Below are 24,809 nucleotides of genomic sequence, written 5' to 3'. Positions count from 1 at the left end.
GAGCCCAAATGAGTTTGAGACCCCTGCTTTAAGCATACTCAAAATGATGCAAACAGTTCCTCTCCCAGGACCTTTTCTATATTCGGTGACATTTTCAAAGAGTCCGATAACGTTCTTACGAGCTCAAAATTCTGTATGTAAAGTTAAAAAATACAGACGTTTACCTCATTGCTACCACTAGAGGGCAGCAACGATTGAACGAAACGCTCAGTCTTCTGCTTTGCCAAAAGTAAGAGAGGTTTATTTCATGAATGCAATACTTTTTAGAGTTTGTTACAAAGGTTGGTAATAGTTTAAAAAAATGCATAGAAAAATAAATGACTCAAAAAGATTTATCCGACGACAACGGTATTCTTGAAAAAAAACACACGTATAAAACAGATCACGCTTGTGCCAGATCATTTTTAGATATATACAATTGATTGTAAAATGATGCATTATCTTGATCAGCAAATTTCTCACCTTCTTAATCGACCTTGAGTTAACTGTACTTGCATAGATTTTTAGTCATAGACATATTTTAAAAACACGTATAGCATCCTTACCTCTTTACACTTGTTCCGTCGACTCCAGGAGAGCATAAAAACCGAAAGCGTCACTCAAATCTTGCATTTTAAAAACAAAGTTAGTATTATTTACAGTCCACAGTGTTCATAAAATGTGCCCTTTTGTTCTCACTGGAACGCGTATGAAGCATAGGAGATAAACGAGCGAAAATGCTGGACTACAAAGATCAAATGATTTAGAGCGGCATGCGCCAATTTAAGAACAAATCCTGTCATTCGGGCCAGATTCCGGCATGAAATCGGAATGTTTAATGCGTGCCCAGGCGGGCTGGGCTTCGCTCTCGCTGATTTTCTTTTTTAAATGATCCACTCATCACGTGTACTATGTTTCTTTTTGGTTGACCATCGGGAGGGAATTGTCTGAGAGAGAAGGAATCACCCTTCCTCCTCACAAATACAAAAAAAAATGTGTGCTTATTTCCGGCTTGGTCCCTGAAATCATGATAATCGAGTGGGCTCGGGCGGGTTTGGGCTTTCAATAACCACGGATCGGCTAAGTTTTTTAGGCCCGATCTCTCCTTCCAGCGCAGTAAGCGCCTGTGAAAGAATGGAGCGTGCATAGCTCCACCCAGCCCTACCGCTCACCCAATCAAATTGCTCTGTGTGCTTGGCAGCGTTTTGGGATGTTTACAGTTTGTTCTGTTTTTTTTTTAATCATAAAGTGGCTTAACAGTAAACATACACTATTAAATGAGCTTCCATTTAAAGGATTCCTTGGCGTCATACAGCCAAAACGAGGTCTGTTGCTGTGACTCCTTGAATGTAAACTGTAGTGGAGACTGTGCCCTTTATATACTGGACCGAACAGCTTTTATCATCAGTCTTACTTCAGCTATGCACGCACCAAATTTGACGTTAAGCTAATATCAGAATTGGAATGCCACATAGGAAGTTTACACAACTAGGATTTTATATCCGAGCAATTTGAACTTATTAGAAGAACTAAGGGGTTTCTGACCCCAGACCTAGGGACTTCTTTTTGACAAACTCGTATATTTATGGTGGGCCAGATTTAATCATCCAATAACCTGGGTATGTTTAACGTACCTGTTCTACACTATATTGTTCATTTTCAAAATTATGATGAATTTATGAAGAATGTCCTTTAAAATAGGAAAAAAAATTCAAAAAAAAAAGGGATTCTGTGCAACCGTTTGAGACTTTTTGGGCTATACACATAAATGTGACTAGTCTATTGTGACTTCATGACCCATTTTCATAGGTTCCCTGTATGCATTTGTGCCCTTCTACGTCTAGACAACATTGGCAGTGTTATTATGTCCCAGTCGAGCAGTAACTGTGGTCCAAGCAAAGCAGAGAGAGTGATGCTTCGTGGAGTGTTTGTGGAGTGTTGTGGAGATGGCGCAAGTCTACGAGTGGCTCTTGTCAAATTTCTTCACCATGCTCTTGATGTGGAAGAGTTTGTGTCTCAGCCTGCGACATTCGGCCTTCTTTGACTGATATTCCGTTGTCTGAAAAATAACAAAGAGGTGGATTGTTGATGTGCTGCAGTAACTGCAGCGAAAGAACTCCAGGGGGCATGTAGGGTTTTAAAATCATTTTAAGACAAGCATTCATAGTGAACATTTCCATTTTAAAGGGATTGTTAAATAATTAAAATGTGTCATTATTACTAAATAAAATTATAAGATAAGCAAAACTGTTGCATATAAAATGTATATTATTGTGCGGTCCCACCACACCAACGCCCGCCAGAGGGCACCAGAGGACTAATAAGCTGATTAGGTGCAACTGCCGCTCATTAAAACTCCTGTATATAAGGAAGGCACAAGACGGATACCCAGCATTAGATCATTGATATTTCTGCCCACTGATCACTCCTTTGTGCCACCGAGTAAGAGTTTTGCATTTGATTACTTGTACTGTGTTTCTACTGCCGTTGTCTCCTCCTTTTCCTCTGCGAAGCGCTTTTTGTTACTCCCCTTGACCCCGTTAAAAGTGTCATCTCAACATTTGTGTCCGTGTTTGGAACCTCTCTGACCAATACAGCAATTATATTTCTTTTTAAAGTCTTATTATCATGATCATCATATCTTTAAACCAGATATCACAATGACCCCTACAGACCCTCTCAAACATTATTTCACAGATAGTTTTGCTGATTATTTTTTTGAAACATTTTAAAAAACAGAAAAACAAAAGCCTTATTTTAGTCGTGTGTCTTAGTAAGTCTTATATTTGAACCTATTTTATTTCTTATGAAAAAATACTAAATTATCAAGCATGGCAACTATAGTTGCCTATTTAATTAAGGTGTTACATTTCCATATAAATATTGATTGACTAACGTGAGAAAAATAATGATTAAAATAATTTGACATTTCAGATATTTATTCTCATTTTTAAGGATAATCCATTTTATGTTACTAGAAAAAAAAGAGTTTAATATGTTATCACCCCACCAAAACCAGAAAATATACTTAAGTAATATAAAATGAAATATGACAATAAGGAGATGATTCAATTTTTGGGTAACAATGAAATGTTATCATTAAGAGGACACTGTAATATTTGACCACTAGATGTCGCTGTAGTCTGTAGTACAACCAAAAAGAAGTGATAAAAAGCACTAGTAGTTTGTATTCTTTCTTGTGCTTTTTAGCACCCGTTTTCAGTTGCACTACACCATACAGTGACATCTAATGATAAAATCTTCAATCCTGTTGAGAATTCAAGGAAGAAAATTTGCATTTGCAAAAAGGGTACCAGCCACTAAAAAAACATGATAGAAAATCCCAAACCCTTTACATTTTGTAAAATGAAAACGCCAATTGCACGTGGTAGCCACAAAGTAAAGTATAATGTTATTCCATGTTTCAACTTGCACTTACCCTCTTAAAGTCCTTTAATCGATTATATTCCTCTGCTACATCCTAAGGGAAGGGAGAAAATACTTTAGCTGTATTTGTGGAGTTATCACAACTTACATACATGCTACGGACGGGTAAGACTTAGCATTAGCGCTTAAAGATAAGTACCATATTTTTCAGATTCTAAATCGTTCCGGATTATAAATCGCACCGGCCAAAAAATGCAGTCAAGAATGGAAAAACATATACGGTATAAGTCGCATTTTGGGGGAAATTTATTTGATAAAGTCCAATCCCAAAAAACTACACGTCATCTTGAAAGGCTATTTAAAATATAAATGTAAAAAAAAAATACTTTTCAAGCACTTTCAAGGGCCAATTAAAAAAAAAAACTATACTTTCAAAGGACGGAATCCCTCACCGATGAAACGTTTTTTTGTTGTTGACTTTAATAACTAAAAAAAAAATTCACTATTGTGCTGCAAGCACATACTTTGTGCTATTTTGCGCTGTTCTTATCTTAAATATTTGCACTTTTTCATTTATTTGTAGTACTGAAGAATTATTACTTTTAATTTATATTATATTGTTTGCATTTTCAGGGATTTTGTGTTGTTGTTTGACTTTAAATCGGTTCAGTGTGTGAAAAGCTAGAATTGTTTTTATTTCACAATTTTTGGGTAGAAATGTGAATATTTTACTTCATATTTCATGTGTTAATCAGGGATCCCCCTTTTTTTAATTTATTGCCTGGTTCAAAGAGCCAGACTACCAAGAAACATGGCAATAGTAACACTGTCAGACATATTCCAGGACTTCACCCGAAACGTAAGCAATTTCCTGATTTTGAAAACCAAAAATTAAAATTCAAGCATTTTTGAAGATTTCAAGCACCCGTACGAATCCTAATAACAGTTTTCAATACATGTGTTATTCAGAAAAGTACTGTTTTAAATTGCTAGTTGATCGCAATAAAAGCTACTTGTCCATCTTTTTGTAAGAAAATGTGGTGTCATTTCGCCAAAATAAATATTTTCAAATTGCCCAAAAGTGATTTCTAAACAAGGTTAAAATTCTCTGTCCTTTACTGTTTCTATTACGTTTCCCCCAAAAATGAAATAGAAAGTCTTTTAAGTGACGATTGCAAAAGTGACGTATGCCCGAGGAAGGGGTCATTTTACGCGGGGGGATATTTTCGGCCCCACACAGGCACGGTTGAAATGATAAACACGGGCCTAAAGCTCCCTCTTGCTGTTTAGTGTGAAAATAACACGTGAAATGATATACGCGGTAATAATTTTTTAATACTTTCACAAATTAGTCTCACCGGAAAATAAGTCGCACCTCGGCCAAACTATGAAAAAAACTGCAATTTATAATCCGGAAAAATAATTTTAAATATATAATATAATATATTTTTAAATATAGAAATTTGTATGGATTGTGTTTTCCCCACATTGTTCTCACCTGATATTTGGCAGAGGTGTCATCCAGTGTATCCAACTGTTTGCTGAGGACATTAAAGCGATCGTTGATGTCGTCCATGTCTGCACAAATACGCTTGTACAGCTTCAGGTCAGCGTCAAACTCTGACTTGTAATCTTGACGTTGCTCATCAGATGTGATCTCAGGGTACATGCTGAGCGGGAAGAACAAAAATTCACTTAGTCATTGAGTTAAAATGATTGTCACCGGGTTAAAATGTCATCTGTGCTATGGCAAGGGTGCTAAGGACCACGTGGTAGATAAACACTTTCACAGGGGTCATTCTAGGGAATTGATAGCATAAAAGGTGTGTCTCAGCTTAAGGGATGGAGACCTTTCAAAAGCTCACAATTGAATTAATTAAATTAATATTCAGTGGTATAAGATTATATTATGAACCATTATTGTTAATTTTTCCTCATTTTTTTTCCTTTACTGAGAATTTTATCTATAATGTAATGTTTATGAACTGTGCATTTGTAAAAAAACAAAATTAAAAAAACAAATGTAATTTATTTCCACTACTTTTTAAACAGGGAAACATATGCAAACTGGAAAGTGATAAAAAAGCAAACAAACTCACAAATGTGAGTACAAACGATTTAAAAGTCTTTAGATCTTTATTTATTTCATTTTTCTGAAAATGTTTACCTGATTTTGGGAATTTCAGGGTTAGATTTGATACATATTAAAGAAAAAAGCTAAAGCCTCTTCAAACATTTGCAAATACTGTTCAAAGATTGCATCGTAGTTATTTAACCCTGGAGTGTTATGATTACCCATGTGACTCAGCTGTGCCTGCTAATTTGGCGCCAACTGGCGCGGATTCTGATTGGCTCCCTGTCAGTATTTGAACCGAGTCCCGTCAATCCCCTGTTTTCAGTCCGTCTGCGAATCTCCATGTATACTAGGCATGCCTTTTTTTACCCTGACTCACGCCTGTGCTGTTTTTTGGCTCCTGCTTGTCTCGAGCTACGACCGGTTTTGATTCCAACCACGTCTGCTCTCCCGTACCGACTTACGACCCGTTTTTGATCCCGACCACGTCTGCTCTCCCGTCCCGGCTTACAACTCCTTTCCGACCCTGACCATGTCTTTCTCTCCCAGTCCCGGCTACCGACCAGTTTTCCGCCCCCGACACCGCCATCGATTGCTACTGAAGATCCACTTCCGTGTGCGGATCAATCCGAGTACGAGAGCAACTTGCTTTCCGCGTCTACCGAACACCGGATCGTGGGCGCAGCTCTTCCTCGTTCCTTTGATAAAACTTGTGAGAAACGTCACGCAAGTGGGTCCTGTTTCCATTCTGGTCCTGACATGGAGAAACCACAGGTCATAAATTTCCAAAGAAAAAAAGGGTACTTAGGTTCTCCAGGGTTTAATCAAAAAAAAAAAAAAAAAAACTTTAGTGTCTAAAATTTATGTGCTGCTTGTATCATAATTATAATTATGTATCGATCAATACTAAAGTGTATTTACTTGGATCGGATCGATACCGGAATTCCCAGTACCGCCCACCAGTCACAAAAGTTAAAATACGTTTTGAACCTTTGGCCGAGTTCTCTCCCGCATTAAAATAATGGCATGCCTCACAAGATTAACGAATCCACATAAGGGAATGAACCAATCTCAGGCTATAAATGCAGCATTTTCTTTATCCTAGTCAAAGTGGGAAAAAAGAGCATCTATTTATCAGTTTTTTTTTCTTGTAAACAAATATTTTGCCGATTAATCCGGCAATGAAATAGTCAAATGGAAAATGTGAAGCCGGTTCCCAAGAGAGGGCCGAATTTTGTAATCTAGATGATGGATTTTTGCTTAAAGTCACGTGCACCTCTCTAATCCCGAGCCGGGGGCTCAAGTCTCACCTCTCCCACTCTTCCGCGTCCAGCTCGTTTCCCGTCTCGGCTCCCGTAGTATACTCGGTCTCGTACTGGGACTCGTCCATGTTAGGGTTCCGTCTGTGTCGCTTGGTCCGGTTAGCCGAGGGTTTACGTCCCCCGCCGGTCCCTTCCGAGGGGCTGGAGCTAGTCCCCCCGCCGTGGGAGAAAACTTCTGCGTGTCGACCGGTGGTCCGTTCAGAGTATCTGTCGGATCCATCACAAAAGTAAAACTGAAATTGAAGTTATACAACTGGAAGCAATTGGACTGGTATATTATCCAGGAGAGGATCAAAAGGGTTTGTATTTCAGCACCCTCAATTATTTTTTTTGTTACAAGTCTCGTATAGGTGGTAAATTGATTCTGTTTTTAATATTGGACACCTGCAAAAGAGATTATAAAATGTCAGCACATTATTTTGACCATTAAACCTCACTGTTGTTCGTTATTTTCGACTACTTCATGGTCAATATTGACCAAAAATGTTTCAGTTCTTAAGGCAGATCTCCTTTTGTAACCTATGAGATTTAATAAAAAAGACACAGAGGAAAGCTTTTAGATCAAGTTAGAATTTCTTGTCTGGGGTTTGGGTCCTCTCCTGTTCTCCTTGCAAGTTCAAAATCTAACTTATTTTGTCATTTTCATTGTCTACTTAACTATAAACTTAAAGCAGTACACACATTTAATATTTGAATAAAGATGAAACACCTGCCAAATTATCTACAGTAACGTTTTCCAGCCGTTCGGGGTGGTTACCATTTTAATCAAGTTTGAGCAAATTAATGAAAACTACTGATAACATCATTTTGTTTTAATATTGTACACCTGCCAAGGAGATTTCATAGGATGCGAGTTTGTTATTTTGACTATTATACCTCACCGTTGTTGTTTTAACTATAATAAACTGTTTACATATTTGTTACTATCGGCCAATGTTTTTTATCCTAAAAGATGTGATAAAGAGAAAAGGCTCAGGGGAGGACCTTTAGAACAAATTGGAATTAGGCTATGTTATCACTTATGTTTTGTTTGTCTTGACCTATTTTATAGTTTCCATCTAGTGTTGTTATAAAAAAATACTCTTTTAGGAAATTGGAATTAATACAGTTCAAACTTTTTTTACTGAAGCCTGTTTTAACCTACATTTTGTATCACTTTGAGATATTTTCTAGAATGTAAAATGAAGAACAAATGGCATGATTTATCTTGGTTATTATTGTTATTAAAGGTTCAAGACGGTTTGACTTTAGACTGAGATGCAAGAGTTAAATTGATTATCAAATTATTGGCTGACTATTTTTACAATCAGTTGATTGTTCAGATGTTCTCACAAATTCTTCAAGTCGTTAGAATTTCAGTATCTCAAAAATAATCTTGGGCAAATTTCCTAAATGTACAATATTTCATGATAGATGAACAATCATCTTTTTGCTAAATCAAAATCAAGCATTTCACTTATGTCAGTCTAAATATATATATATATATATATTGGTCATCCCACTCAAACAGTACGGGGTTTATTGAAAAACTAATTCTGGCTGTATATATCAACAAAAAAAGTGATTATTAAAACCTTTTGTTGCAGACTGGCTTTAGGCTAACGGTTATTATAGGTCATACATTAATCCTGTCAGCCTTTGTGCCCTGTGGGGGTCCTCTCTCAGGGGAAGTAGTAGCAGTTATTTTAATAACACATGCAGGAAACATGTCCAATTGTGAAGCTTTGAAAAGGGTTTTGTAGAGGAATTTAGACCAGGCAGTGGAAATAAGTCAATACCTTCAAGACATGGTTTATTTTGTGAGAGGAATACGCCAAAAGTTGACTGTTCAAGATTGTGGCTTGTTAAAGCAGAAGTCAAACCAATGATTTTTTTTAACAATTATAATGTTGCAATAGGCATTCAATAGTTCTTTCCCCCCCCAATCTTTTACCAGTTAACTATATTTCTTGACGACAACGCCAGGGCATACTGTAGAAAATAGTGTCAGATTGCAACATAAACGTGGTCTTTGTGCTGTTGTACCGTATTTTCCGCACTATAAGGCGCACCGGGTTATAGGGCGCACCCTGAAAAAATAGTTTTTGGTCCTATTTTTAACATACATAAGACGCACCGGATTATAAGGCGCTACAATGGGAACGTGGACAAAACAGTCAGATAGTTCAGTCCAACCTTTTACCCCCATAATATTCCCAAAGCTTGCAAAGACGTGTCGAGAACACGTGCGGATGCGGTGTCCGTACGATGTCACTTAAATGCATCGTTCCATCATTCGGAAGGTTAAAGTCTTGGGATTCAAGAGATGCCAACCATTCCTTAGTTTCTATTTTCTTTTTCGCTTGCAACTTTACTGTGCACATGACAATAAACACTTGGAATTGAGTTTAATTTAAAAATAGACACTCCATTCCATCCATTATCTGCACCGCTTATCACAGAAACATCGAGTTCAGTCTGAAACAAGATATATAGCCGGAGTAGCTCACCGAAGTCGTTGTGTTCATAATAATGTGCAGCCGTGGTCCTCTTATATCCGTGAGTGTAGTAAATCCAGGAGAATAAAATATTTACAAATACAGTATAGTAAAAAATGCTTTCTGTATGCCGTCAGCCACGTGCTATACACATTCATCTTTTTCGGCCAATTGCAGGCTTTGTTTTGCCGTTTAAGCCAATGCCAGCCTGTAAATGAAAAAAAGGATCCGCCTCTTGACATCCGAATAACTTTAGCCAATAGTGATCGATTCAACTGATGATTGACACATCTTTTTTGGCCAATTGCAGGCTTTGTTTTGCCGTTTAAGCCAATGCCAGCCTGTAAATGATAAGGATCCGCCCCTTGACCTCCGAATAACTTTAGCCAATAGTGATCGATTCAACTGATGATTGACACATCTTTTTTGGCCAATTGCAGGCTTTGTTTTGCCGTTTAAGCCAATGCCAGCCTGTAAATGATAAAAAGGATCTGCCCCTTGACCTCCGAATAACTTTAGCCAATAGTGATCGATTCAAATGATGATTGACACATTGGTTAGCCAATGAAACGCCGGTAAATAAATCCCAGCATACACCGCGGAATACTTGGCGTTCGGGGGAAAATCTAGTTGGCGGCTGCAAGTTAGTTGCAAGACTTTGCGAATTAATATTGATCCATAAATAAGGCGCACTGTATTATAAGGCGCATGGTCAGCTTTTGAAAAAAAATAAAGGCTTTTAGGTGCGCCTTATAGTGCGGAAAATACGGTAATTGGTAGTTTCTTATGCCACGGATTTAATTATATTCGCTTGTCATCGTTCCTCAGGGTTCAAAGGAAACTCCAGCGACTTGAAGCCGTTGTCAGCTCTACTGTTAACGTTTACGTCACATGTTTTCGATTTATTTTAACCATTAAAGATGGAGACTACCGGAGAGATTACAAAAACGAGAACACATTTACTACTATGCTGAAAGAAAACCCGAATGAGGGCTGTGTCACATGAATGTGAGCCGTATATTTCTAGACAACCGCGCCAAGGCAACCATACTGTAGAAAATAGTGCCAGATTGCGACACATAGGTGTTTTTTGTGCTGTTGTCATTGGTGGTCACCTTGGTGCCGAAAGTGTTTTCGATATATTGTACTGCTGTTTAATTCAGATGTGTAAATTGAGGACTTGATTTGAGGGTGAAAAGTTTAAATGTTGTGCGCACGTAGTTAAAATTGAATGAAGTACCGTTTTGCTACAGTTTTGTATTACATGAATCATGTTAGCAAAAATATCGACTGATCTCTCCTCTAGAAAGCTGTCATAAATGTTTTCAGACATTACTGCCGTGTTTTGTATTTAGAGCACATAAGTCGTGGAAAAGGGGGGCTCGTCAAAATGATTAACCGTGTTTCATATTCAATATGCAATGTTTTCCTAATTAGTGCATTGTAGTAAAAGTCGCAGAAGTTAAAATGTAGCAAAAAAGTAGTGACTTGTGGTGCAGAATTTAGGGTACTTTTTTGGGCGTGTGCCGCATCTGAACTTGTAGTAAAACAGTCACCAGGGATTGCTATCGTATGTTGGCTCAAAGGTCAGAGAAGCAACTCACGCGGAGGGATGGGCAATATATTTTTGTGTGTGTGTGTGTTGTAAGAGAATTTTTGTGGCATGAACCCACTCTTTGCTGTCGTAGGCATCCTCATTGAGGGAGCTGCCGTCCATCTTGGCCGGGGGATACGATATAACGCTGTTTGCCGAAGCGTTGAGCAGTCCGCCCCCTTTCTCGGATACCAGGAGGGTCGGGGCGTCCTGCACACTACGGTTTTCCTCCACATTGTTAACCTATGCAGGAAGGAAACACAGACGCAAGCACATAAACAACACATTCCCAACAATTGTAAAAGTTGTTTTCTTTTGTCTGACATGCAGTCTGTTCATCACAACACATACTGAAAAAATAATAACGCCTATGAGTTTACGTTGCCAATTCTGGTAACTGATACTTTTGACAACAATATAAATGTCAGCATTAGTACATCTGGCTTGGACATAAAATATGAATCCTGAGTTTCTTCCTACTGACGTTCCATATTAAGAACTTGTAGCCAATAATGGTACATGCCAAAACAATACTGATATGGTAATGAGTTGGGTCCAGTATATATAGGGCTCAAACTTAACTACAGTTTAGTCAGGTTGTCAAGCCAATAGACCCTATTTTGGCTGCACATCTCTGAGGAAACATTAATATGAAAGCTCATTTAACAGTCTATGTTCACTGTTGAGATACTTTATGATGAAAACCCACAGAACAAACTGGAAACACCTGAAAACAACTGCCAAAGACCCAGAGTGCAATTTTATTGAGTAAGCGATAGGGAAGGCCACACATAGCATAGAACAAGAACTTCCTTCACTCTCTGACCCAGCTCCCTCTGTACCTATGGTAAATACATTGGTTTCACTTCCAGTATTTTGTGACATTTTTACAAAGAACTTATCCTGCACTTTGATTTAAAATCATCATTTAGGACAGAAACGACTGCCGAAATAAGCCCCAACACCATTAAGTAACTGTGGAACAAGAAAAATTTCAAGTAGTATATTTATATTGATATGGAACACAGGTTCTGGCATTATTATAATTTCATAAATGTCATCAAATCATCAAACGTCACACAGTGAAAGAAAATGCGCTGAAGAATAAGCTTTTGTCTGGAGAGCGAGTTTTGTTGAATTTTGTCCTAAAGTATATATTGCGGCTTTTCTCAAAATAAAATCAAAATATTTTGCTTTTATGGCTCTTTGGGTCAAAAAGGTTCCCGACCCCTGTTCAAATAGGTATTTGTTAAAATGGCGCATATTGAACGATTGAGTGTTAGCTCTATCCCCAAACAATTCCTATTAAGCCAATGCTACTTTTCAACTAAGGATAACATTGTAAATGTCCTATAGAACCAAAGCAGAAGATGATACAAGCACAGCCCTCCAAAATAATAATCACAGCCTGTGAAGTAGTCAGGTGAAGTGCAGCTTGCTGCCTTCCAGCTGCGTAGCAATTTTATTTGAAGGGAACAGCTCTTGCAAAATTCGAAAAAAATTGATATATCAAAGAATTGATGGTAGGAGTCTAATAGTTGTATTTGAAGTACTTAAAGTCCAAGCTGTTTTTTTAAACAATAGTTTTTAGTTGTGGCATTCATTCAAATATTGACAAGCTATGGGTAGCATTTTTTTATGTAAAAGCTATGGCAGGTAACCTGGCGTTAAATCTAATGTAAAACTACTTATCCTTTCACATGGGATATATTGAGATTTAAACTACAAGAAACTTAAACTTGATGGAAATTAAAATAAATGTGTATCAGATGGAGTTCATATACAATAAAATTTGCATTAATTCATACTGACTGATAAAAATTGAGATTTTACTTTTGGGCCACATCGCCCAGCACTTTGCCAAATATTGTTTGGAAAATGCACACACTTTGAGCAATTCAAAATAAACTACCCTTCATTTACCACCTTTTTCAAATCGACCATTTAGGAATGACAAGTTAATCAATTTAATTTGAATAATTACCCATTCTTACCATGAATACTACTGCTGTTAAGCCAAATTGATGGTTGAGCAAAAGAAAGCACATCAAGATTAGTGAAGATGAAATTTAACAATCTTTGTGGACACTAGGACATTTTAAACATGAGTGTCAAATTAACACAATTTAATGTTGTCATTTTACCTGCACAAACTACCTTTGAATTAATACATGGATGCCTGACAAACAAAAGGACACTTGATCAAACTGCAGCACTGTACTTTGAGGTTTCATTTTATGATGGAGCACAGCCCCATACGTGAGGCACTCCACAATATTTCTGTATTGCCTGCACACTGACACCACTCATGACCTCATAAATAAAACACAATGGAACCTAAAGTGAACTGAATGAGGCAAGTGTGAGGTCATCTGTCCTCTGCGAGCTGGTCCAGTGTACAACTAAGCCTGATGACTCACTGTGTGACGCTGCTGTACACGTGGGGCAATTAATATAATGCGGAGATAGACGTGATATGCCACACCTTTGTGTGTTATAAGCTCCAATAAAACAAGCTGAGGAGATCATTGAGTCTTGAATGACCATGAGGTTGATAAATTAGGTAAATGGTCTGCATTTATATAGCGCTTTTCAAGTCAATGAAGACCTCCCAAAGCGCTTTACAATGTACTTCACACACACACACACACACACACTCACAGACCAATAGCGGCCATGCATCCATGAAAGGCGGCAACCTGCTTATTGGGGGCATTAGGGATTCAGTGTCTTGCCCAAGGACACTTCGACATAACACGGAGGAGCCGGGAATTGAACCTGCGACCTCTGCGATCCCAAGACGAGCGCTCTACCTCCTGAGCCCTAGGTACACTGTTTAGCACCTTAACATGTGTATTGGAGTGTGATAAAAAATTATTCAATTATGGCGGAAGCAAAGCAGTGGCGCACAGTGTGGTCTGGTAGCTTCTGGTCAGACCTGCATGACGGTGTAGTGGGTGGGTTGCATCTTATACTCTCGTTTGAGGGTCTGAATGAATTCATGTCGATGTATTTAGTTTTCAACACGGTTTTACACCTTTTCATGGCCAAATTCAAGCACTTTTTAAACGATTTCAATGCAAATTTTTCAATTTTTCCAAAAGCTTCAAAGGAAAAAATACCAGTGCACCGATCAATAGAACATTGTTTGGGGGGTTGAATTCAAAGACTAAAATAAAGTCGCTATCTTGCGGCTAGCACGTTCTGTTGTTGTTTGGTTGGTTGGACCCCTTAACCACTAGGGTTGTAGGGGCACCATTTCCTGCGGTGTGTCTTGGGCAGGTACACACTAGTGGCACCTATCCCTCTCTAGGCCAACATATGCTTCCACCCAGTCTTGAACCGGGGACCCAAACAGTGCACTAAGGAAATGTGACTGCACTTTTTGCTATTTTGAGCTGTTCCTATCCAAGCTCTACCATCTTTTTGTGTCAACGGGCTGCTATAAACTGACATAATGTCAGCCGTTCAGAATCAACAGTGCACACGCAGCTTGGCTACATCAAACTTGTTTACAAACATGGAAAGGGCTATACAGGTGTTAGGTAATAATTGAGTTCAAAATGAAAGGCAAAAAATAGTACGGTATGTATAAAAACCAGAAAAATGAGCCAAATTTGCTTTCTTAAGGATTTCAAGCACCCGTAAGAACCCTGACACATTTATACACTGCAACTACTAGAAAAAAGCTTGCTTTGGATTGTAAACAGTACATCAAGATATCTTATCTTTGTGTTTATCTTTTGGCCATTTATAACCTACTGTAACAGGTACAAAAACTGATTAAATGTTTCTCTCTTTACATCACAGAAACCAAGACTTTCTATTTGTCAACATTAGACCTCAAACTGTCAGGCAAACAACCAAAGACATCAGTTGTAAAGCAGAATATTGAGTCAATTTTACCATTTCTCATCACAGGTAAGTTCCTTTCGAGTGTTGTTGACGTTTATAAAACAGTGTAGGAACCACCTGCTTGATCACAGAAAGCTAATGATTAATCTGAGTGAAACCAGGTAGTCGACCATGAACAAACATTCACTGAGCTTTATCAGCAATGAGACCAAAGTCACTCGTCACAGGAAGTCATACAACAATTGGAATTCAAACTCAGGAATGAAAACATGTTGCAAACCAAGTATGCGTACTTGTGTAGCAAAATGTGCTCGTGGATGATTTCTATCTGATAAGCGACCACAAACCACACACAGAAAGGGAGTGTTTACTGGCCGCTAGATTATTAGTTGTTTGCGTATTTACTTATATCTCACGTCCGTCTTGACTTAAGAGGCTGGCTCCAGTAAGAAATTAGTATGTTTCAAGATTTGGATAACAATCAGTCTTCTAGTGTTTTTGGTTTTATTGGTTTATTTACAATTCACTTTTCAGGGTCACAATGTTTGCTGAACCGCTGCCCTAGAGAAGTGTGCAAAACTACCTAGCTAATCATAAGGCTTCTTAGACCAGCTGTCAATTTGATTTTTATAATTTTTTTGTCAGTTGTCGAAGTGGTAACAGTTGCCAGAAAGAAAAGGGAAATTCCGTAATACCCTGCTATGAGTTTTATTTTATTTTTTAATGCAGTGATTGCATTATTTTCATAAAATTCAAAGTAAAGTCAATAGGCTGGATTTATTTAAGTTGTTTTGAAATCAAATCCTTTAAAACTATTCAGTTACATTAAAATTACAAATTTGGCTGAACTAAATACGGATAAACCTAGTCCATGTGCCAGCCTTGAATTAATCTGTGAGGTTTAGGAAAAATAATCAAAAATATACAATTAATAAACACAGACCAACATTCTATTGACCTCATTTGAAGAATACACTGTCCTCCACAGGGTAATGCATAGGTCTTTCTTTAAAATGTTCAGTTATTGTTTATTTTTGTAATATCACATATTGTATGGGTATGCAACATGCTCAGAACACCTGAATTGCCCGCAGACAGGTTCTCAAAATAGCTGATGGGTCATTGGGATTTTCAAGTAAATTTGATTTGTAACTGAGATGATGTTTTAGTCATTGTTTTGACTTAGAATAATTAAAACCTGTTAATACCATAGTAACAAAATAGTAACAAGATAAGTTGTAATATTAGAAATGTATGTCAAAATGGTAGCACTGCTCGCCAATCAGTAACAATAAGTAGCTCTAAACTTCAAAAAGGTTAGTGACCCTGGTGTAGAAAGTACTACTGGAATTGGCTGTTGTCATGCGTATTGACGGCTAGTTTTTAGGAGTTGTGTCAGGGTACTGAGATCGGTCTGAAAAAGCAAAAAACAAAAGTGTCATCGATCATCTCTAAACTCATCTTGACTTACTATGGTATACTGACTTTTAAGTGATGTGATACCAACTTACTCCGTTTGCAATGTAAAACTAGACTAATCCATCAAATTCTACAAGCTCAACACTTGGAGTTCATATTGAGGAGCATCTGTAATTTACTTAACTTCATCTGCTAGCCTCCAAAAAAACAATTGAGGGAATATTACATCAAGCCTGGATTAACATCCCAGACCTCATTCCCTTGACTACAACGAGTGAAGTTCCAAACTTGCGGTCATTGGGGTCAAATTTAATCTCTATTCCTCTGGGCAACATTCTGAACACAAAGCTTGCCTCTTACCCATTCCTCGACATCCCTGCCCTCCGATGCCTTTCCCCCAATCAGAGGCGCGTCCCAGAAGATGTTGGGTTTGCCGTAGCGCCAGATCTTGCCTCTGGTTTTGTGGGCATAGAAAGCAGCGACAGCCAGGGCGACCACCATTAGGAATCCGCACACCATAGCGACTCCCTACAAAATCAGGGACAATGGGAGTCAGATTTGAAGGTTTCATTGATAAAATATTCCACAAAGACTGTCGGAGCTGGTACAAATATTTTAGCAAATAAAAGACACTGCTTGTGCCCATTGGCCACAAATAAATATCAAAAGGTACAAAAAAAAGACCACTATAAGACAGTGATCCCATACTTTTTTCAATAAATAGCAACAAAATCAATAAGCATCCGCTTTAATGCATGTGCGGCTCTTTAGCTCTCCCTACTGGTTCACTGGTGCTTTTTCAACAAACCACGGCCCCAACAATTTTGCCCAAGTAAAATGCCTGGCAACGCCAAGCCCTGCACCACCAGGCCATTATGCTTGTAATAATAATAATCATAATCCACTGTGTAATCACAAGACTAGGAGGGATGTGAATGACAGGGAAATTGATGTTATATATCATTATCACTCTGTTTACCGTCCTGACAGATATAAATAAATGCAAAAAAGAACGATGACCGAAATTCTATTGTGTATCTGTTGATGAATCAGACTTTGAAGGATATTAAATAAATACATGGTAAATTTTATTTTGGTATCGTGTTCTTAGTATACAATGTCAATAAATTATTTTAATGGTGTGGCACAGCAGCTGAGTGGTCAGCGCGTAGCCCCACGGTGCAAAGGTCCAGGGTACTCCGGGCACTCCAGTTTCCTCCCATATCCCAAAAACATGCATGTTAGGTTAATTGGCTGATCCAGTTAGTCCTTATATGTGAATATGCGAGCGAGTTGTCTGTCTGTGTGCCCTGGGTGTCCCCCTACCCACTGCCCGGAGTCAGCTGTGATGGGCTCCAGCACCCCTGCGACCCTAGTGAGTATTAGCGGCGCAGAAATATGGATGGTGTATAATACGCACCCAAACCTTGAGTCTTTTATGGATAAAAAAACCACTGCACATTATTCACTAATAAATATGGTATGAGCAAAAAATAGGACAACTTTTTTCTGTGCAGCCTGATACCAGATGACACACGACCCAGTACCGGTTTGGGGCCCAGTGATGGTGGACCACTGCCAAAACACAAATACAACAAAAACAGAAAAGAAGAAAACCCACAAACCTCTTGTGGATCGACAAAGCAGTAATGGTATAGGTACTGGTTGTATATGGGGAAGCCTCCCACTCCTCCCATCTGAGAGTAGCCAGTCTGGTAAAGGTTTTGGCACATGAGGAGCATGGGGTTGTACATCACATTTGACGTTCCCTGGGCCATGGGGTTTACTCCGACTATATACACAATGTTTATGATTCCCTGTAACAAACATACAATATCTTTATTACACACAGGTTGATTTTGTCATTTTTTTATGCTCTTATTTCTGCTTGGACATGATGAGTTTCATGATGTTACTATTGTCCACTCTTTGTTTGAATGGAGCACATGTCAAGAAAATGCACACTGATTCAACAACTAATGTTCCAAGCTATTAAAAAAAAAATCATAACTACATTAAAGTTCGGCAGGCTGTTGTTGTTGGTATTGTTAAGAGTAAAAAGACAAAAGATAACGCAGTTCGTGGTAGGGTAAAAAACCTTAAGTAATCAACCCAGACACGCCGAAAGTGAAGTTGATTTTTTTAATTTTCTTGTTTTGATTTAAACAAAAAGGATAAGCAGGTTACCTTTATGAAGGACTAAATAAATTAAAACACAATTAACAACACTGAACAAAGGTCGAAATAAGAAGTTTGGGTCATTAGGCTGACAATTAAGTGTTGTTCAAACTTTTGATGGTCCTTTTTTGATTTAACTCAGTGTCTTCCTTGTGAAAATTAGTTTAGGATTGACGAGACCTTTGGGCATCTTTTGGACTTCCCGGAGCCCAGACTCTGCCTCAATCCTTCATTTATAATAAAAATGGAGTCATCTGCAGTGATTTGAACATCATTCTTGTGGTAATAATTTGCAACTTGTTTTGCAGGTAAAAAATGTATATTCTTTGCAAAAATTGCTTTTCCAGCCATCCATTTTTCTATATAATCGCTTATCCTCATATGGGTAGTGTTGGGATCAGAGCCTGAAAACACGGGTATTTGGTTTTAATTTTTTGGGCTGTGTAGTTCAGATTCATTTATAAAATAAAGACACCGTGTTATCATTTGGTCTAAGTTTTAAATATTTGTAAAAGTAAGTTCTAGCAACATTGTCTTTTGCTAGGTAGTGTTAAATACATGGTGTAGATTTTCCTGGACAAGGTATGTTGTTGCTATTGTTCTATCCACAAAAATCAGATGTGGGTTAAGTAAATCAATGATTATTAGGCTTTACAGTGGCCATTACAGCAACTGGTGTTTTGTACTTATCTCCTATTTTAGTATACAAATGTTTTTTTCTGGGCAGCTGCGTGGTTAGCGTGCCAGCCCTACAGTTCGGAAGTCTTGGGTACAAACCCATCTACCGGTTTCCCTGTGCAGTTTGCATGTTCTTATTTCTTCCAGGCACTCCGGTTTCTTCATAGATGAAAAAAAAACATATAGCAGGTTTATTGATGGCCCCAAAATGTCTCAAGGTGTGGGTATGTGAATGATTGTCTGTTTCTGTGTGCCTTGTGAGTGGCTGACAATCGCTTTAGGGCGGCCCCCTCTGCCCACTGATATAAGCGGTGCAGTAAATGGATGGATGGATGTTTTTTCTGGTATCATTCTCTAACATGTGATGTTTTAGTTTTGAACCTCCAATAAACTACACTACAGTACATTACTCTTACCTGCAAGACACCCATGATGATACTGGCAATAAAGAGGGCCAGGAAGTACTTCCTGCTTCGGACGAGGCTTCCCTTTGAGAAACTGGCAATGAAGAAACATAGCGCCCCGATGAAGTTTATAGCCGACATGGCGATCATTGTGGTTTTAGCCGAGTAGGGGGATATGTAGGATCCCTGGTAGCTGCCGTAGCCTCCATAACCGCCGTAGCCACTATACCCTGAGCCATAGCCGCTGCCGCCATAACCGCTATAGCCCGACCCATAACCGTAACCCAGTCCAAGCCCATTTGAATACTGCATGTCCCACATGAGAGTGGAGGCCACACAGGCAAAAATGGCCAAACACAGCACAATGACAACAGCCATCATAGCCTTTACGATCCCAGGGGGTGACGACCATTTGTAGAAGTGCTGTGGCTTTTCCTCAATGTAGTAAGATCCGGGCGGAGGAGGGTAGGCGTTGTAATCACTCAGGGGAGCGTGGAAGCTGCCCGGTGCGCCAAAGCCATTGTTGGACGGCGGAGTATAAACAGGCGGACTCTCGAAGGGCTGTTTCTCAAACATTTCTAAAAATGAGGAAAAACATACAAATAAGATGAAATAAAAGCAAAAAGAGGATCACTGAAATGTACGCTTAAGTGCCAAAGAGCAGTGCCCTGTTATGAGTTCTGCTCCAGTTGAGGACTGATATGAAAAAGATAGGTGTGACTGTCCTTCACTATGAAGTTTAGGAGCAGTAATGTGTAAATAATTGACTGTTGACCACAGCTCTGTTTTCTGCTTACATGTTTAAGTGTGTGATCTGTGTCATTTCAACACATTTCTTCAGTTAAGTGTACGTTTAGCAACTATTTAAACACAACAAATATACACTACAGTCCTTTTTCTTTAAAACCTGTATCTCCACACTATTCTAGCTGGTGTCAATTTTTATTGGGGTTGAATATGTCTTTTAAGATCTTGTCACAAACTCGTCCAAAGCAAATTTTTTCATTTTTAGGAAAAAAAGTGTGAGTGAGTGAGTGGAATGACATCATCCTTGAAAGTCTTTCAGAGAGCAATATCAAGATCAACACGGAGATGTCTGTACCAGGGTGGATGCAGAGGTCAGCCAGACAATACTTTCATTTTTGAGGCTTCACGGGCAGTCAGAATCTTTTCGCTGCCCCCGCAGTGTTGGCACGTAATGAGTTTTTGCATGCTTTGACCTCTTTTTTTTGTTTTGTTTTTCTGCAGTTTAAAATCGTAAAAGTCCAAAGTAGCTATTTATTCCTGACGTCGTGTTACTCTATTAATTCTTTATTACCTTTTAACCTGGACTGCCATGTCTAATTTTCTTGCGAACAATGTTATCAATGACAATAAAACCATTTCAATTCAGTGCGCAAACAGGAGACAAAACTAAAACTTTCGAGTGTATCCAATTGTATTCTCTCCCACGGTTAACATAACCCTGCACAGTGTACAGTGGCTAAGAAAGATGTCTTTACCCACTATGCTCAGAGTCCACACAGACATAATTCTTTCTTCTCTATGGGACACGGGAGGTTTCGGCTGGGAGCCTCCATCCCAGACGCCCTCCTATCATTCCCTCCTTCATTCCTGTGTCCCCCAACCTCTAACACGCCCCCTGTCCTTACTGCTTGCCTTTGTTTAGGGAGCAGGAGGGGCAAAAGTCAGGGCTTCTCGGTGTTGTCATGGATTCAAGGTTCTAAAAAAAAAAATAGGGCACTGTCCTAGGAGGAGCGAACAACAGCTCCTCTGTGTTCTTCCATACTAAAGACACAAAAAGAAGGCAATACAGGTGAAGGTTTTCCAAAAACTTTAACATCCCTGATAGGAATGGATGACGTATCTGCCTGTAGTGAATATTTAATATTTTTATCATTTTTGGCAGAAGAGTTTTGTAAAAAAAATCGAACATTTGATAAAAGATGAATGTAAAATGTTTTGACCAATGAAAAGTATTTTCTGTTTTTGGAATTCCAGTTAAAATGTAAAAAATGCTGGTGAACAGAACTTTGGTAAAGTATTGTTACCATGCACTATTTTACATTTTACTATTATTATAACTTAGGCCAATATTTTGGACCGCGGTATTTATCTTGACAGTCTTTCATCTTATTTTCTCTTTAAAGGCTTTAAAACGTGTTTACCCTGGAGTATCATGTTAAATCTTGTTGCTATCAATGACGATAAAGCCAATTCAACTCAACAAGTGTTTTTTGCTAGGAAAGAAAGTACATGTATTCCCCCTGTCCTCCTTACAAGTTCCAAATCCATTGAAGTCTTCTCTCCTTATTTTGAGTTGTCTAATAAAGTTTAAACGGGTTGTACATAATTGGACCATGTTTTGTGCCTTATTAATCAGAATGTATTTATTTCGCTTGCCAGCCCAAAAGCATTTTGTACTGCACTGAATAATTTAAGTTAACATGTAAATGATTCAGAAAAGGTATGAAAATGAGTGAAACAGTGGCCCGGGTGGTGGATGAGGTTACGTCACAGACAACCCACCACATTTTTCTTGATCGCCACTGCAACAGAGAAATTCTCATCTGCAGCCACCGATGGAATTTCACTCATAGAGTCACATGTCTTCCCTCTGTCAAAAACAGTTAGGGTTCTGCCTCTTGTGGGCTGGGCTACTCTTTAAACACCGGCTTCAAACAAGAATTTCAATCAAAATAAACACCACCAAAGCTAAACATGTTTGTCACAGATTGGTAAATTTTAACTGTTTAATACACATATAGTGAAACTTAATGAAAAACGGAAGGGCTTCTTGGGTATTTAGTCTAGTAATATAGTGCAGGGTTTTTCAATTAGCAAACCGCGGGCCAAATATGCCCAAGAATCAACCAACCCGGTGGTGCCCACCACAATTGATGACAATTTGAGAGTTGCGAGAGGAATCTTGTTTCGCGAGATATTAGAAATTCTAATAGTGTTTGATGGTCTTATTACTGAGCCCCTCGTACAGTTGGCAGACAGTTTTCCCACTTTCCAATTTGAAATGTTAAATTGACATTAAAATGTATCAACTTATCCTTTGAAAAATCCAAATGTTGAAAGTCTACTAAAACAAAAGTAAGATGCTGTTGATATAAATCTATCTATCTAAATCCAATAAAATTCTAGCTAAAGTTAAATCTAAACTACTTTATAAATCCCGAGTTGTGTTTGGGTGTGGGTGTTTTTGTATATGACCTATATACTCCTAAACGACTAAACCTACTTTTGTAAATATTTACACAGCTGTACTTTAGGTTTCGTGTCAAGGCACCCCAAATAAAGATCAACAAAATTGATCAATTCTACTTTTGTGTGGTCTGCTATTGTGGGGTCTTTAAAGACCCTTGTGGGCCAAATTGGGTATTGCAGACCACTCCAAGAATCCAAATCCAATCGTCTGTAGACCCCGCAACAAAAATAGATGTTTAGCGATTTTGTTGGTATTTATTGGGGGTGCCTTGACACTAAATCTGGCTTAAGACACTCGCTGAGGCCTAATATACAACTGTGTAAATTTTCAAGAAAAATTGGTTTAACTGTTTTGTAGCTTATAAGTCACGTACAAGCTCACAAACACACATGCACATACACAAAAACATACCCCCAACACACACAAATCGGGATTTATGAAGCAGTCTAGATTAGATGTATGCCTATAACAGAGGTTAAGTGGTTTGAAATATTTTACAAGTCACTGTTTACTAAGGGTGCAGCATGACTACCAAACAAGATTTTTTAAAAATTGTACATCACAAACTTTTTTTTGTCAAAAATTCAATATTATGGCCTGTCAATTGAACAAATCAAACCATTCCACTTCAAAATATTAGGATTACTTGTGTCATTAAATGAAATAGGAAATAACTGGCTTTTGCAGGAATAGTAACCACAGGTTTTTCTTTTTATTATTCAACCTGATCTGTAACTCTGTCAATAGCAATATACAAAAACATTCTCGGAATTGAATAGTTTTGTTATTTGCAATACATGTTTGATAGGTAGGTAAAAGCAGCAATTACTTCTTACCACTAAATCAAGAGCGGAAGAAGGAAGAAGAAAAATAAGTATTTAGTTTATTTATTCAGGGTGCTTTTGAATCTAAGTCAGGTATTACTTGGGCATCAGTGATAAACCATTTAACCACAACAAATTGATAACAAACCATTACAAAATCCGGGCTATGACTCATTTGTTTCAAGAACATACATCCTTATCATGTATTTACCGTATTGCTGCAGCAAATGACTTTTGATAATTGAGTAATCTCTCGATAATAATTTGATATTTACTGATATTTATTATTTCAATTTGACACTAAATATTTTGAAACATGAACCTATTTCAAATTAGAGGGACAGTGAGTATTATTTGCCCACCAAACGTCACTATCGTGAAGTGCAACCGAAAACGAGTGCTACAAGAACAAGGAAGAATACAAACCGTAATACTTGTCTTCTCCCTTTTTTGCCCAGCTTTTGGCGAGGTTTATGGTCTCCTTGGTACCCGTAGGAGCAAGATGGTGGACAAATATGTCGCTCGTGTTATTTTAATTATTGTTCTTCATGCAAATTTCTCGACCCACATTTAAAAAAATGCATATTCATGTGAAAGTTTATGTATTTTTGCCTATTACTTAAATCAACATTGTTTTTTCAATGAATATAGTTTGATTTACAATTAGGAGGTGCCGTAAATACACACTGTCCCTTAAAGATGGGATATAACAAATTATTACTGTATTAGAATACTGGTGGCAATGAAAATAAGCATGATTACACTTAAGTAAAGTTTTGTGATTTGTGGGTTTAAAAAAAGCTTTGATGACTATGATGGCAGAAATCTCTTTCAGAAACATTACTCTCTTTTTTGTGAACCTTTCTTTTACTAAATCCTTTCTGTAATAGAAATGAAGTTGTAAAACCTTGTTTTGTGTCGAAGTTCATTGGTTCTGTTGACAATGAATTAGATAATCGATTAGTTGTTGTAACCTGAAAGTACACAGTGATATCAATTCAGTCGAGAATGACATTTTAATAGACACGGAAGGATAAACGTGTTTTATTAGTTAACGGAATGGATGAACTGTGTACAGTTAAAACCGAGGAATGCGACTTAAAGAGGTTGAATTGAGGATGTGGAATAGGGAAACGTAAATTCACCATTTGGCACCTTTTCGTGTAGTCGCCTTACCTGAGGAGTGAGGACCACTTCAGAAGAAAAACCGCTTTTTCCAGTCAAAAGTCTTCAAGTTGAACAAAAGTGACGATAAAAGGAGATATTGTTAGCTCCTGTCGAGCTTTCTGTATAACTAATCCCTTCAATAAAGGACGTTTTTTATTTAAAGTAAGAAATCTAAAAAAGTTTCTTCTCCACTTGTTACGCGGTCATGCGCTTGGAGACAAGTGCGGTTCACTC

The 24,809-nt window shown here is 38.1% G+C and overlaps 1 protein-coding gene across 1 annotated transcript; it reads right to left on the bottom strand.

Moving 5' to 3' along the window:
* Window positions 1–213: 213 nt before the first annotated feature.
* Window positions 214–24,809, bottom strand: LOC148355314 (occludin). Its single transcript, XM_088350206.1, has 9 exons — window positions 24,585–24,809; window positions 19,380–19,945; window positions 17,733–17,924; window positions 16,468–16,635; window positions 10,913–11,076; window positions 6,751–6,969; window positions 4,865–5,036; window positions 3,419–3,460; window positions 214–2,038 (listed from the first exon to the last, which is right to left on the bottom strand). Exons 2-9 carry the CDS (start codon window positions 19,941–19,943, stop codon window positions 1,937–1,939), a joined length of 1,623 nt encoding a protein of 540 aa, XP_088206332.1. The 5' UTR covers window positions 19,944–19,945; window positions 24,585–24,809; the 3' UTR covers window positions 214–1,936.

This window comes from Urocampus carinirostris, chromosome 12 (assembly GCF_059441175.1).
Source record: "Urocampus carinirostris isolate Australia breed hairy pipefish chromosome 12, RoL_Ucar_1.0, whole genome shotgun sequence".
Classification (NCBI taxonomy): Eukaryota; Metazoa; Chordata; class Actinopteri; order Syngnathiformes; family Syngnathidae; genus Urocampus; species Urocampus carinirostris.
This window is presented reverse-complemented; position numbering and strand designations above follow the sequence as displayed.

Coding starts and splice junctions, on each gene's coding strand:
- LOC148355314 (XM_088350206.1), bottom strand. CDS start 19,943: ATGTTTGAGAAACAGCCCTTCGAGAGTCCGCCTGTTTATACTCCGCCG. Junction 17,925..19,379: donor TCATCATGGGTGTCTTGCAG/GTAAGAGTAATG, acceptor TGTTTGTTACAG/GGAATCATAAACATTGTGTA. Junction 2,039..3,418: donor GATTAAAGGACTTTAAGAGG/GTAAGTGCAAGT, acceptor GTTATTTTTCAG/ACAACGGAATATCAGTCAAA.